Below are 12,769 nucleotides of genomic sequence, written 5' to 3' on the forward strand. Positions count from 1 at the left end.
AATATTATCAACAATCTCATGTGTTTAAGACAATGCATTTAGGCCCAAAACATCCTCTGCACAAGAATGCTAACGCAAATACTTAAATTTCACATCATTGCATAACAAAATTCATAGTGCAGTGTAAGCACACATCAGGGTTATTATAGTTGACTAAAACTAAAATGGAAAAATTAAAGATATTTTTGTTACTGGAAATAAAATAAATGTTAACTGAAATAAAATAAAATAAATATTGAAAACCTTCTTATTTTAGTTTAACTTGATGCACAAAAAAAATGAAAATTACTAAAAACATCCATCACAATATGGAAGATCTGTCGCTACTTCCGTTTTAATGTAAAGGGACCACGTCAAAATAAGACCAAATGCTTGTAATGTGCATTTGCATGTTTGCATAGAGTATGTTTCTGGCCTTGTTTTTACTGTTTTACTTTTCAGTGCTTTTTGGCATTCAGTTTGCGTCATACGCTTTACATAAAAAGGAGGTTTCAGTGTCTCACCAAGTTCATACATGGCCCTGAAGCCAGCACGGGACACAGAGCTGTCAGACTTAAAACGGATCCAGAGTCCATTAGTGGTGGACAATATTGGTGCTGGCAGGGTGGAGCCACAGTACTTCCCAATGAGTGGGTCGGTCTCACCCGTCCCGTCTCGAACCTAAAAGAGATTTGACTTGGTAATGCCACTGAAATGGAGATGTTAAAAGATCAAAATGCTATTTACTTCTCCTCTCATCAACATTAATTACACAAATCATACCTCAACAAAATCAAAAAGACAGCCACTATGAGTTTCCAGGTCCATGTGGGTGAAGTTAAGTGCCACTTGTTCACTACGTGGCATTCTGATGATATAAATGCACTGCCTATTGTGAGCATAGTTATTAGGCCAGTTAGGAGAGATGATGATGCCTTCTGTGTCTGTAAAGACGCCTCCACAGCCCGGGTCAGCTGATGGCACAGAGTAAATTGCATTACACTCAAGCAATTCATCCCAATATTGCAGGACACCTGGCTTTGCCCATTTGAACCCAGTGTTGATCCAAGCATCATGTTCCTCTCTGAGTTTACAACATTTGCAATGTGACTGCTCAGTTTTAATATGTATATAACTCCAATAAACTGTTTTATGAGCATTTGAAAGGACAGTATTCCACTGATGGATCTGTTAAAATGATCCATCATGTAGTTACTGGAATTACTGCTAATGCATTATGACTGCAAACAAGAAAACAGTGCTGTAACATTCAATTGTGTTCAGGAAACTGTTCACAAATGATCAAAAGTGACAGTAAAGTATTTATAAAAGATTTCTATTTCAAACAAATGCTGTTCCTTTGAACTTTCTATTCATGAAAGAATCCTAAAAAAATGTATTACCGTTTCCACAAAAATATTAAGCTGCACAGTTGTTTTCAACATTAATAATAATAAGAAATGAGCCTTGAGCAGCAAATCAGCATATTAGAATGATTTCTGAAAGATCATGTGACACTGAAGACTGGAGTAATGATGCTGAAAATTCATATTAAAAGTTATTTTAAAGTGTAATAATATTGCACAATATTACTGTTTTTACTGCATTTTTGATCAAATAAATGCAGCGAAAAACATCAATTCAGAAACATTAATTTGCCCATTAATGTAAAAAAAAAAGAAAATCCAATCCAAACTTTCGAACGGTAGTGTACAGGTCTATTATACTCCCTAAAATGTCCTATAATCCCCCTCTCTCTCTGTGTTTTGACAGCATGGGCTTTACTTACATGGTGAAGTAGTGTATGTAATGTGAAATCCCCGATCGCTGATGCTGAAATCAGAGTGAAAGTGGATCCAGGCTGATGGTCCTGTCGTCTGTAGAGGTGGTGGTGATGCTGTACTGCAGTATTTTCCCAGAACCGGGTCTTCTGGGAGCAGTCCGTCTCTGAGCTACAAAATAAATCCGAAAACTCAAGCATTTTAACACATACGCACAGAAAACACCTTTAAAATGAATCCAAGATGTAACGAGCTTTACCTCCAGGTAGTCAAAGTTACAGTTATCATGGTGCTCCAGACTGAGGGTGCCAAAAGCGAATGTGATGAGCAGACCAGGGCTCACATTCACCATCCAATAGCAATCCCGGTTAGGTGGATAGTTACCTGGGTACCCGGGTGACTTGATGTCACCGTATGTGTTGGTCAACTCCCCACCACACACTGGAAAAGAAAGGAGTATTGAAATAAGATACAAATTCAAATAGTTGCTAATATCACAAGAGAGGCAATCATTTGGACCAATCAGTAAATGCAGTCACATTTTTTGGCATGCATTTTTGCAGAAATTGGTCATTTCAATAGGAACTGGAAATTTTCAGGTGAGGGTGAAAGATTTCCCAATGCAGTTTTCTCAGTGGGTTCAAGCTGATCATGCTGATTCGCCACATTGACCAACAGAAAGCTGCTTGGTTTGAAAGTGACTTCTGTTTGAGCTGTGCTTCATACATCGCGACACTATTGACAATAAACAATTGGATCTGAGACATTTCACTAATGTGATCTTAATATAAGGGCATTCTTGGTTTACCTGGTGCCTGCGATTGCCAGGCCACTGTGAAGCCACGACCACTGACTGAATGGTCAGAGCGGAACCAGAAGTACAGAGAATTGTGGGAGCTGAAGAGTTCGGCTGGGGCGGCAGTGCCGCAGTATTTCCCGATCATGTAAGCGGAGGCGCTCTCGCCATCGTGGACCTGCAGGAAATCGAAGTTGCACGAGGCGCTGTTCTCGATGTCAAAGAAAGGGAAGGTAATCCGCAGAATCTGGGAAAAACAACAGATTACTGACCACAAGAAAGAATAAAACCCAAAGTTTAATTCTATAGATTACATCTATGAAACCTAGAGAGAAAAAAAATTCTGCTGATTTGCAAAAAAGGCCTAATATTACATAATCTGATGACGGTGAGTTGAAAAATATCAGTAAAAACGTAAACATTTTTCACAAAGTAAGAATTAAGGTTTTTCAAATTCTATACATTTATCAGTCAAATGTCAAAATGTATCATTTAAATTACAATCTGCAAAGAAAACAATAACAGTATATTAGAAATATTAACAACACGTTTTTGAGGGAAAATCTTGAAAGAATATGATTATTTAAAATAATACAATCAAAGGTAGACAACGTAAAATTACACATATATCAATAATTTTTCAAAGAAAATAAATAGTTTTTATATGTTGCTTTTGCTATATGCATGTTTGGTTTACATTTTTTTAAGTGTTAGTTTTGTATTTTACGTTACGGTTCTGTACTTGTTGAAAATAGAAAAAAAAAAAGTTAAATGGGAAAAATTTTGAATTTTGTTACTTCAAAATTTTAAATGGTTTGAATTTTATTTTTTCATCATCACAAAAGGCTTAATATTACCTATTCTGATAATGTTTAGGTAAAAAAAATATTAAATCATTTAAAACTTTCCATTATGTACAGTTTTTTTTCACAAAATAAGAATCTTTCAAATTACATATGTATCAGTCAAATGTCAAAAAAAAGTATTCAAAATGTATCATTTAACTTTAATCGGCAAAGGAGTGGAAAAACGTGTTCCAATACTCAAAGAACATTACATTATAAGTTATTATAAGAACATTATAAGTTTATAAACATATAAGCTTTTTTCACAAAATTTTTAATTTTCTGTCACTGTTTGGATGTAGTACAGAAAACATCTGGGTCATGTATGCATTTTCTTCTGTCACTGGTCATAAAATAATGTCTTCATTGATCAGCTGAGAACTGAAAAAATAGTAGTAAGTAGGGCTGCACGATCAATCGCATGCGATATTTAACGCGCATCTTGTCAGAAAGACGGTTCTGTAATCAGCGGTAAATCTCCATCACCTGCGGGCTTTCACATTGAGCAGCATTAACTACACAGAGCCGTTGTTCACTGATGAGAAGCGCAAAAAATCGCGCGAATATGAACGTGGTTTAGCGCAGCTCGTCAGTGAACAACGGCTCTGTGTAGTTAATGCTGCTCAATGTGAAAGCACGCAGGTGATGGAGATTTACCGCTGATTACAGAACCGGCTTTACTGATAAGATGCGCGTTAAATATCGCATGCGATTAATCGTGCAGCCCTAGTAGTAAGCTAACAACTGTTTGTCAGAGCAAGAAACGAACCATGTCTTTGTGGCAGTTTTTCTGTAACTAAGGGGTAATACAAGACTTCTTCACCCTACAAATGGTTGTTGAAAGCAAAAATTCTATGAAATGCACATCAAAACAGGCACTATTTTTGAATCAGCACCCCAACATTAGCACGAAACAAGTATCGGATTTCATTCAGCATGGACTGGATTTTTAAAAAGGTCATTGATGTATCTTTACTAACCTTGCTGGGGTCGGTTCTGATGACCCACGCACAGCTGACCTGGTGATCATAATCGCCCGTTCCAGGATTCGTAGGGTAGCTGAATGTGCCGGCTGGACTTTCCAAAACTCCTCCACACTCTGATGCACATAAAAGTTCATGATGTTACTGTATAGATAAACACACACTATCACATGCATCACTTCTCCAATAACACACACCTTGCTGTGGAGTTTGGCACTGCGGGCCCGTCCACTGGGAGGTGCAGGTGCAGGTGTAGCCGTTGATGCCGTCGGTGCAGGTGCCTCCGTTCTGGCAGGGATTGCTAGAGCACTCGTTCACGTTCTGATCGCAATTCTGCCCTGCCCAGCCCGGGTCACAGCGACAGATGTAGCCAGTTGCTGTATTCTAGGGAAAAAACATGCTGACTGCTGTGGTTTCATGGAAACAGAACAGAGAGGGGAAGTTATAAGAGATAAACACTTACCTCACACTGACCATTTACACAAGGATTACTAGTTCCACAGATGTCACTGATCTGAGTACAGCCCGTAGGTCCATAGCCATTACCCACATAACCAGGAGGACAGGTGCATGATGGGATAATACTTCCTGGAAGGAGAACAATTCATAATGTAATTCAGAGATGATGATTTTTCTACTCATCATCAATATGCAGATTTGCCAATAGCGAAAATGAGACAAAAAACACACATCCTGGCAATAAATTCATGATTTTAAATCAAACATACTGCTGAGGGAAACAAAAAACAAAAACTGTTTATTAGAAACATATTAACAACGCACTAATGTTTTTGAAGAAAAATCTATAAAGAATATGATTTTAAGACTATAGTCAAAGATACACAACATAATATTACAGATATGAATAACTACTAAAAATCACAGCATTTTATTAAAAAAGTGTTCAGGAAAAAATATAGTTTTTACATGTTGCTTTTGCTATATATACAAAGATAAATAAAAAAAAATGGTTTATTGTTCACCATCAAAATTGTATTTATTAAACAAGCAAATTAAATAAGCATTTTAGTCTGAGTAAAACTGACTGGAATTAATGAATATGACAAAATATTGACAAAATATATAAACTGTATATAAACAGCATATTATGCACATTAGCAACACACTAATGTTTAAAAAAAACTAGAAAGAATATGATTATGAAGAAAATAATTAAAGATACACAACATAAACGTAAAATTACATATGAATAACAATTAAAATCCACAGCATTTTTTTTTTTTTTAAGTAGTTTATATAGTTGTAAAATATAGTTTATAGGTTTTATTTTCATGTGCTAGTTTTGTATTTTATGTTATGAGTCTTTACTTGTTCAAAATGTAAAATGACAAAGTTCATTTAAAAACAAAATTGGTTTGATTTTGCCATTTTTGGTCAACAAAGATGTTATTATCTAGAATTAGATGCTTTTAGTCACAATAAAATTGACTGAAATTAATGACCAAATATTGATCAAATTATAAGAATATTTCCATCAAAAGACAAACACTATGACTAAAACAAACAAACCTGTAAAAATTGACACATATAGCAACAATATCTTTTATATCAGGAGGTTACAACACAACAATTAAAGTTTAACACCCTTTTTATTGATCCTGTATATAACATAAATGCTACAAGTCATGCGCTGCTGTAAAGAATAACTACAGTAAAAGTGTGCAGTGTGTGTGTGTGTGTGTGTGTGTGTACCTGGAGTAGAAGTACAGGTAGCCAGTGGATAACATCCTCCATTGTTGGTGGAGCAGATGTCAGCTTGAGTGCAAGTCTTCCCGTCTCCCTCATAGCCTGAGGACACACACATGGGGTCAGCAGTCTCATCTTACACTTAATGGCTATTTTAGCCCAATCATTTCAGCGAGTCTGGTCTTTCTCTGCAATCTAGCAGTCAACTGAGACTTGTAAAGCTGAATATATTAGCAGGACTCGCAGACAGCACTGTCCTCAATGAACCCAGCTAATGGATCTCTCCACCTCTCCTAGCTTTCTATCTCCATCTCTCCCAGAGGGAATATAATGAAATTCAGATCACACAAGCATCTGTCTCTCGTTTGAAACATATTACAGTGAGCAAAAACCATGATTCAGCAGGATTTTACAGGCCAGCCTGTGCTGAAAGCAGGACAGAGGACCAGCAAACATGTGAGATGTACTAAAAATATGCATGTTACAATTTCCTAGCAATCTCTAGAGGGAAATTATGAACTAGAAATGATTCTTATTCTGAATATTAAGATATTAAATGCATAGTTCACCCAAAACAAGTGACATTTCAGAATGTTTCTCACACAAAGCTATTGTATGGCTTGGAATATAGTGAACATGTCCATTGGACTAATTTTATGGTGCTTTTTGGAGATTGACAGACCCAGTGCTCATTCATGGAAAATGACAGACAAAATACTTGTAAAAAAAAAAATTGAAGTAATAAAAGTTTCAAAACAGCATACTACCACTTAAAAGATTTTTTTTTTTTTTTTAAGAAATTAATACTTTTACAAGGATGCATTAAATTGATTAAAGTGATAGTTACATTTAGATTGTTTATATTGTTCAAATAAATGCTGTTTTTTAACTTTCTATTACATGAAACAGCACAACTATTTTCAGCATTGATAATAATAAATATTTCTTGATCAGCAAATCAAAATATTAGAATGATCTCTGAAGGATCAAATTCCTTTGCATCACAGGAATAAATAACATTTTAAAATATATTACAATATAAAACAGTTATAAAACAATTATAATAATATTTCATAGTATTACTGTTTTTTGGCAGCCTTGGTGAATATAAGAGACTTTAAAAACATTTTTTTTAAATTTACCAACCCCAAAATTTTGTACAGCACTGCACAAATTCTCATTTTTGGGTGAACTATTCTTGTTAAGACAACAGGTCTTATTTTAAATTGCATGAGAATCAGGATGTGAGCTAAACCTGGAGGACACTGGCCGCAGTGGAAGGAGCCCATGGTGTTGAGACAAGGCACCATGGGGGAAGTAGAACAGCCTCCATTGTTTGTGGCACATTCGTCGACATCCTGGCAGCTGTAACCGTTACCCTGCCATCCTGGAGGAACCAAAAGAATTCACTTCATGAAATAATGTTCTTATTAAGAATCTGTTAGGCTATTAAATGCCTTTAACGTAAATGCACCCAATAATATTTTACATAAACTATCTAAGAAAAGATAAATGATTGATATATGGATATCTTGGCAATAATCATATGTGACGTGGCTCAGCTTGGCTGAGTGGTCTGACCTGCAGGGCAGGCGCCGCAGTAGAACGAGCCCAGGGTGTTGAAGCACTGCACAGGGGGGTTTGTGGAGCAGGGTTTGTTCGGGAGGCCGCACTCATCCACATCAGCCGTGCACGCCGACTCTCCGGGAGGAGACATCCAGCCAGCATCACAGATACACTTATATTTGGGCTGAAAAGAGACATTAAAGAGATGCATGTTGTTCCAAAGCTGTATGACTTTATTTGTTACGTAGAACACAAAAGGAGACGTTGAGCAGAATGTTCACACTGCTCTTTCCACAATAATATTAAGCAGCAAAAAAAAAAATGATAATAAGAAATGTTTCTTGATCAGAAAATCAGCTGATTTCTGAAGGATCGTGTGGCACTGAAGACTGGAGTAATGACGATGAAAATTCAGCTATGTATCATAAGAATAAATTACATTTTAGAATATATTAAAATTGAAAACAGTTACTTTAAATTGTAATACTATTTCGCAATATTACGGTTTTCAATGTATTTTGGATCCAATAAATGCAGCCTTGGTGAGCAGGAGAGACCCCAAACTAATATTAGGTCATATGATAACACTTGTGAAGAATAGACTGAAATTTTAGTCTTTTCCTCCAATTAAAACTATTATAGTCAAATGCACTAGTTTTTAATGGTGCTCTTTGTCATTTTTGGAGACTGGAAATTTTACGTAAAAGGGTAATGTCCCATTCATCTGCTTTTATCTTCAACAGATCATGATAAAATCACATGGAATGATAAGGAGGGTGTCAATGCCTTACATTTTGGCATATTAACCACACAAAGCTATTTTATGACTTTAGAAGACATGGAATATAGTTGTATGAACCACTTTAATGATACTTTTATGACAATATCACATTTATTTTGAAGCTTAAAGGTCCTTATTAGGATGAGTAAAATCCTCTAAAATTTCTTGTTTTTTTGTTCTATGGAAAAAGAAAGTCTTAACAGGTATGACATGAGGGTACAGTGCATAATGACAGAATATTCATTTTGGGGTGAACTACAGTTTTTCACTGTCCAAACATTGACTGATGAGTACTTCATTTGTACATCCAAATGTATGTGGAAAACTGAGATTAAATACACATAATCACCTCATTGGGATTGACTCTGTCTGAATCGATGCACAAGCCATGAACACACAGATCCTGACTTCCGCCTGCACAGTCATCATAGCGAGATGTACAGTGTGGACCGTACCATTCTGCAGTACAGGTACAGCTGATAAACAAAAGAAAAGTAAAATATGAACATAAAAATCTCACTAAAAACCCCACTCAAGAGAAATAACGGAGGATTACGTGAAAGATCCGGGTGTGTTCACACATGTGGCCCCGTTCTGACAGCCCAGCGGAGTTCCTGCTAACACCTGACACTCATTAACATCCACTGCACATGTGGGACCCTGTAAAGAGATTGAACCAAGTGGCAATCAGAATGACATATGAACAGGACAGAAGGACAGAAGGATGTCTGAATGACTGACCTGCCAGTTGTCAGGACAGAGGCAATGAAATGCGTCTAACAAGTTCAAGCAGGTTCCTGCGTTCTGACATGGATTGCTGCTGCACGTCTTCCGCTGCACTGTCTATGAAATACAGAATGCCATAAAACTGAGTTTAAATCATAACGGCTTAAATGGAAGGCCTTTAATCATATGAGCAATAATCCTCAAGTGAAATGGATGATTACAGCGACACCTGTTCTATTGTCTGAACTTTTGTCTCAAGCGTCGTCACTCTGGTGTTGAGCTGATTGAGCTGGTTCGTAATATCCGGAGAAGGACCACTGTTCTTTATGGTGTCGATGTCATCTTTGTTCATTTTGATCTGGAACAGAATTGATTAAAACTTGATTAATTTTTTTTTAAACTTTACCCAGATACAAAGTGCTTCAGTAACACAGACAAAATGCTTGATCTGTGCTGACTAGAATAAAGAAAATTGAATGTAAATGGAATAAAACCAAATTAAATGCAATTATGTAATGAAATTAAATTAAACAAAATGCACACAAAAAGAAAAAAGAAAAAAAGTCAAAATGAAACAACAAAATTAAACCTAAACAAAATGCATACAAAAAAGACAATAAAATAAAAAAAAAGTAAACATAAACAAAAAACAATAAAACAAAATTAAATAAAAAGAGCACAATTTAGCAAATTGCAAAGTGCTTCAATAACAGACAAAATGCTTGCTCTGAGCTGACTAGAATAAAGAAAATGAGATGTAAATGAAATAAATCAAAATTAAACACAATTATGGAATGAAATGAAATGAAACAAAATGCACACAAAAAGAAACAAAACAAAATAATACAAGTCAAAATAAAACAACAAAACAAAAAAACATCAAATCAAACCTAAACAAAATTCACACAAAAAGACAATGAAACAAAGTAAAAAATAAACAAAAAGCAATAACACAAAATAAAATAAAAAACACAACCAAAGAACTCAATAAAATAAAATAAAAAATAAATAAAAAACAAAATCAACAAAACAAAAAATAAAATGATAAACCCTACAGACATTTTGGAATTTTTATTTTTAATCAAATTCTCATTTTCTGAGAATAACATAAGCCTCAAGTCTTGCAATTATTAGCTCATCTAATATGAGTCATATTTTTACTCAGAAATCTGATGCTTCAGTCAAACTCATCATGAGCTCACCTGATTTATCTGCTGGATGAGATCCTCGGCCCCCACCTTCACACTTCCTGTCCCTGAGGTTGTGAAGCGAATGTCTTTGCTGTAGCCAGCAGAGAATGTGAGGTGACCATTTTCTGATATCATACGAGGCCTGCAAATCAATTACCAGGTAGGACACTTTTAATTTTTAACTTGCAGCAGAATTAAAAACCTTTATTGTTTAAAAACAATCTATACTGTTCAATAACATCATCCGTTTCATGACCATCTTCACATTGAAGCACAAAATATTCACAAAATTATACAGAGAGTTGCAGCAGGGAAAACTCAAAACAAACCCCATCCAAGCGTTTGAAACTATGAGAACTGATCTATTCAAATTTCAGGTGGTCTCAAACACGGCAACGTATCAATCTTTCAAGCAAACATAAAATAATGAATTTAAAATACATACTGGTCAGTGCTGATGTCCCTTTTTTGCCTGTTGTTAGATTTACCACCATGGTCACACTGCAGTCCAGAGAGGAAGAGCAGAAAGACTAAGAGCCAGGAGAAGCTCAGTGTCCGAGCCATGCTGAGAGAACTCGTCCCAGGACGCTCATCAGACACTGTACTGTACCTTCACACCTAAACCTGCCTAAAACACAAGCAGCCAGAGATGCACTTTGGACCCAAGGAGTCTTAACGCCACTGCATTTCCTAAAATCACTCATAAAGAACACGTAACTGTCTAGAGGGCATTTAACTCAGCTGCATGCCAGCGATTTGACTTTATTGGTCAAGTGTCAGTGGCTGTCACATGTTTTTGGAGATCAGTAACCAAAGTTAAGACTGAAACTGCTGCTTAGGGCTCATTCTCTGAATATGAACAGCTTCACAGTAAATGACCATTAAAGCTAATATAATCAGCTATTTAAAACATTTTAATTAGTGCTGTCAAACGATTAATCGCGATTAATCGCATCCAAAATAAACGTTTTTGTTTACATAATATATGTATGTGTACTGTGCTTATTTATTATGTATATATAAATACACACATTCATTATATATTTAGAAAATATTTACATGTATATACATTTATATTATTATTAATCTATACTTCCACTGATCTTTTGTTTTTGTGTAATCAAATGAAGGAAAATATGTAATTTCACACACTTTGTGACAATAATTAAAAAAAACTAATGTTCAGTAAAAATAACATTTTATTTATTAATATACAAATTTTCAGAAAAAGAAGAGAAAAAAAAAAATCCAACAATAGACATAGCCTTAATTTGAAAAAAAAAAAAAACATTAAAAAAGATATTATATATACATTATACATAAATTTTCCCTGTACATGGTTGCTTTCTTTCAGTCCATGTAATGTCTATTTTGAGATCACGAGACGTATAAGATGTGAAACCACATGGATGTTCAAGCTGTTTCCCAGCACACGGTACTGCTGCTTAACGGAAATGTGCTTTGGAAATGCTGAAACACACAAAATATAAAAATAATAAAAAACAGATTGACACAATATATAAAAAAATGGGTTATGTACAAACAACATGAGGGCCAGTGAATGACATTTCATAGACAACTACAATAATGTAATATATTTCACTAAATGCTCAGTACGCCCTTAAAACACCTCGTCAAAAAAAAAACTATTATATGGTAAAATGCTTAGGAGTCTGTCTAAAAACAAACTCTTGACATCATTTGCAGCTGTTTTTGAATCGAATCAAATCCTGTAACAGCTTATTATCTGCATGGAAGCCAAGAGTGAATAATGGGAAGTTATTTATTAACCTTTCACACTCCAGTGGAATGACAAAGTGGACTTTAAAGCTTATGTTGCTGAAATCTTACATCATAAAAGGACATCTATGCACATCTGTTTATATTAATGTTAGGTTTGAGAAGATTTCTGTTAATTCATGTGATTTTATTGTGTGCTGTGAGGGGTGAATGGGGTCAAAGTCTTACTGAAATCTGCAGGAAAGCCCATGAGGTTGGCGATCTCTCTGGGTGTGAAGTATCTCAGCTTTAACTGAAGAAGCTGCTTTAGTTTGTCTTCTTCAGAAAGCAGCTCCAGGTTCTTAAACACGGTCTCTAGCTCCACATCCACACAGGACTGCAGGACAGAGCCCGTGCCCTCCACATAGTGACCATAACTACACAAAAACAATCAACGGTTATAACCAACAAGGATATTAGCTGGGGAATCATTTTAAATATGGTCAAACATGTTAAATAGTACACTCCTATTGGTGGCTGAAAATGTTAGTAAATTTAGTACATATTAAATACATTAAATATTTTTCCTAATTATAACTGCATTTATATTTATATAAAAAATTATAATGATATAATAATATAAAAAATTATATGTAATTTTTATATAATAATTATGACGTAAAAAACAAATAAATT

At 35.2% G+C, this 12,769-nt stretch overlaps 2 protein-coding genes across 2 annotated transcripts in view; both read right to left on the reverse strand.

Annotated features, from left to right (window-relative positions):
- cubn (cubilin (intrinsic factor-cobalamin receptor)) overlaps nt 1-10,966 on the reverse strand; it is a 43,461-nt gene extending 32,495 nt beyond the window's left edge. Inside the window, exons 1-17 of the mRNA XM_016445971.1 lie at nt 10,800-10,966; nt 10,367-10,496; nt 9,394-9,522; nt 9,180-9,281; nt 8,995-9,098; nt 8,788-8,914; nt 7,673-7,841; nt 7,347-7,478; nt 6,098-6,193; nt 4,848-4,972; nt 4,582-4,768; nt 4,382-4,500; nt 2,569-2,803; nt 2,020-2,201; nt 1,769-1,931; nt 763-953; nt 504-660 (exon numbers count right to left, since the gene is read on the reverse strand). Coding sequence (XP_016301457.1) covers nt 504-660; nt 763-953; nt 1,769-1,931; nt 2,020-2,201; nt 2,569-2,803; nt 4,382-4,500; nt 4,582-4,768; nt 4,848-4,972; nt 6,098-6,193; nt 7,347-7,478; nt 7,673-7,841; nt 8,788-8,914; nt 8,995-9,098; nt 9,180-9,281; nt 9,394-9,522; nt 10,367-10,496; nt 10,800-10,918 — 2,467 coding nt within the window. The 5' untranslated portion in view covers nt 10,919-10,966. The remainder of the gene's footprint in view (nt 1-503; nt 661-762; nt 954-1,768; nt 1,932-2,019; nt 2,202-2,568; nt 2,804-4,381; nt 4,501-4,581; nt 4,769-4,847; nt 4,973-6,097; nt 6,194-7,346; nt 7,479-7,672; nt 7,842-8,787; nt 8,915-8,994; nt 9,099-9,179; nt 9,282-9,393; nt 9,523-10,366; nt 10,497-10,799) is intronic.
- Nucleotides 10,967-11,623: 657 nt separating this feature from the next.
- trdmt1 (tRNA aspartic acid methyltransferase 1) overlaps nt 11,624-12,769 on the reverse strand; it is a 7,327-nt gene continuing 6,181 nt past the window's right edge. The window contains exons 9-10 of the mRNA XM_016445978.1: nt 12,323-12,510; nt 11,624-11,824 (exon numbers count right to left, since the gene is read on the reverse strand). Of these exons, the coding sequence (XP_016301464.1) occupies nt 11,721-11,824; nt 12,323-12,510 (292 nt within the window). The 3' untranslated portion in view covers nt 11,624-11,720. The remainder of the gene's footprint in view (nt 11,825-12,322; nt 12,511-12,769) is intronic.

This window comes from Sinocyclocheilus anshuiensis, unplaced genomic scaffold (genome assembly GCF_001515605.1).
Source record: "Sinocyclocheilus anshuiensis isolate Anshui unplaced genomic scaffold, SAMN03320099.WGS_v1.1 scaffold119, whole genome shotgun sequence".
NCBI lineage: Eukaryota > Metazoa > Chordata > Actinopteri > Cypriniformes > Cyprinidae > Sinocyclocheilus > Sinocyclocheilus anshuiensis.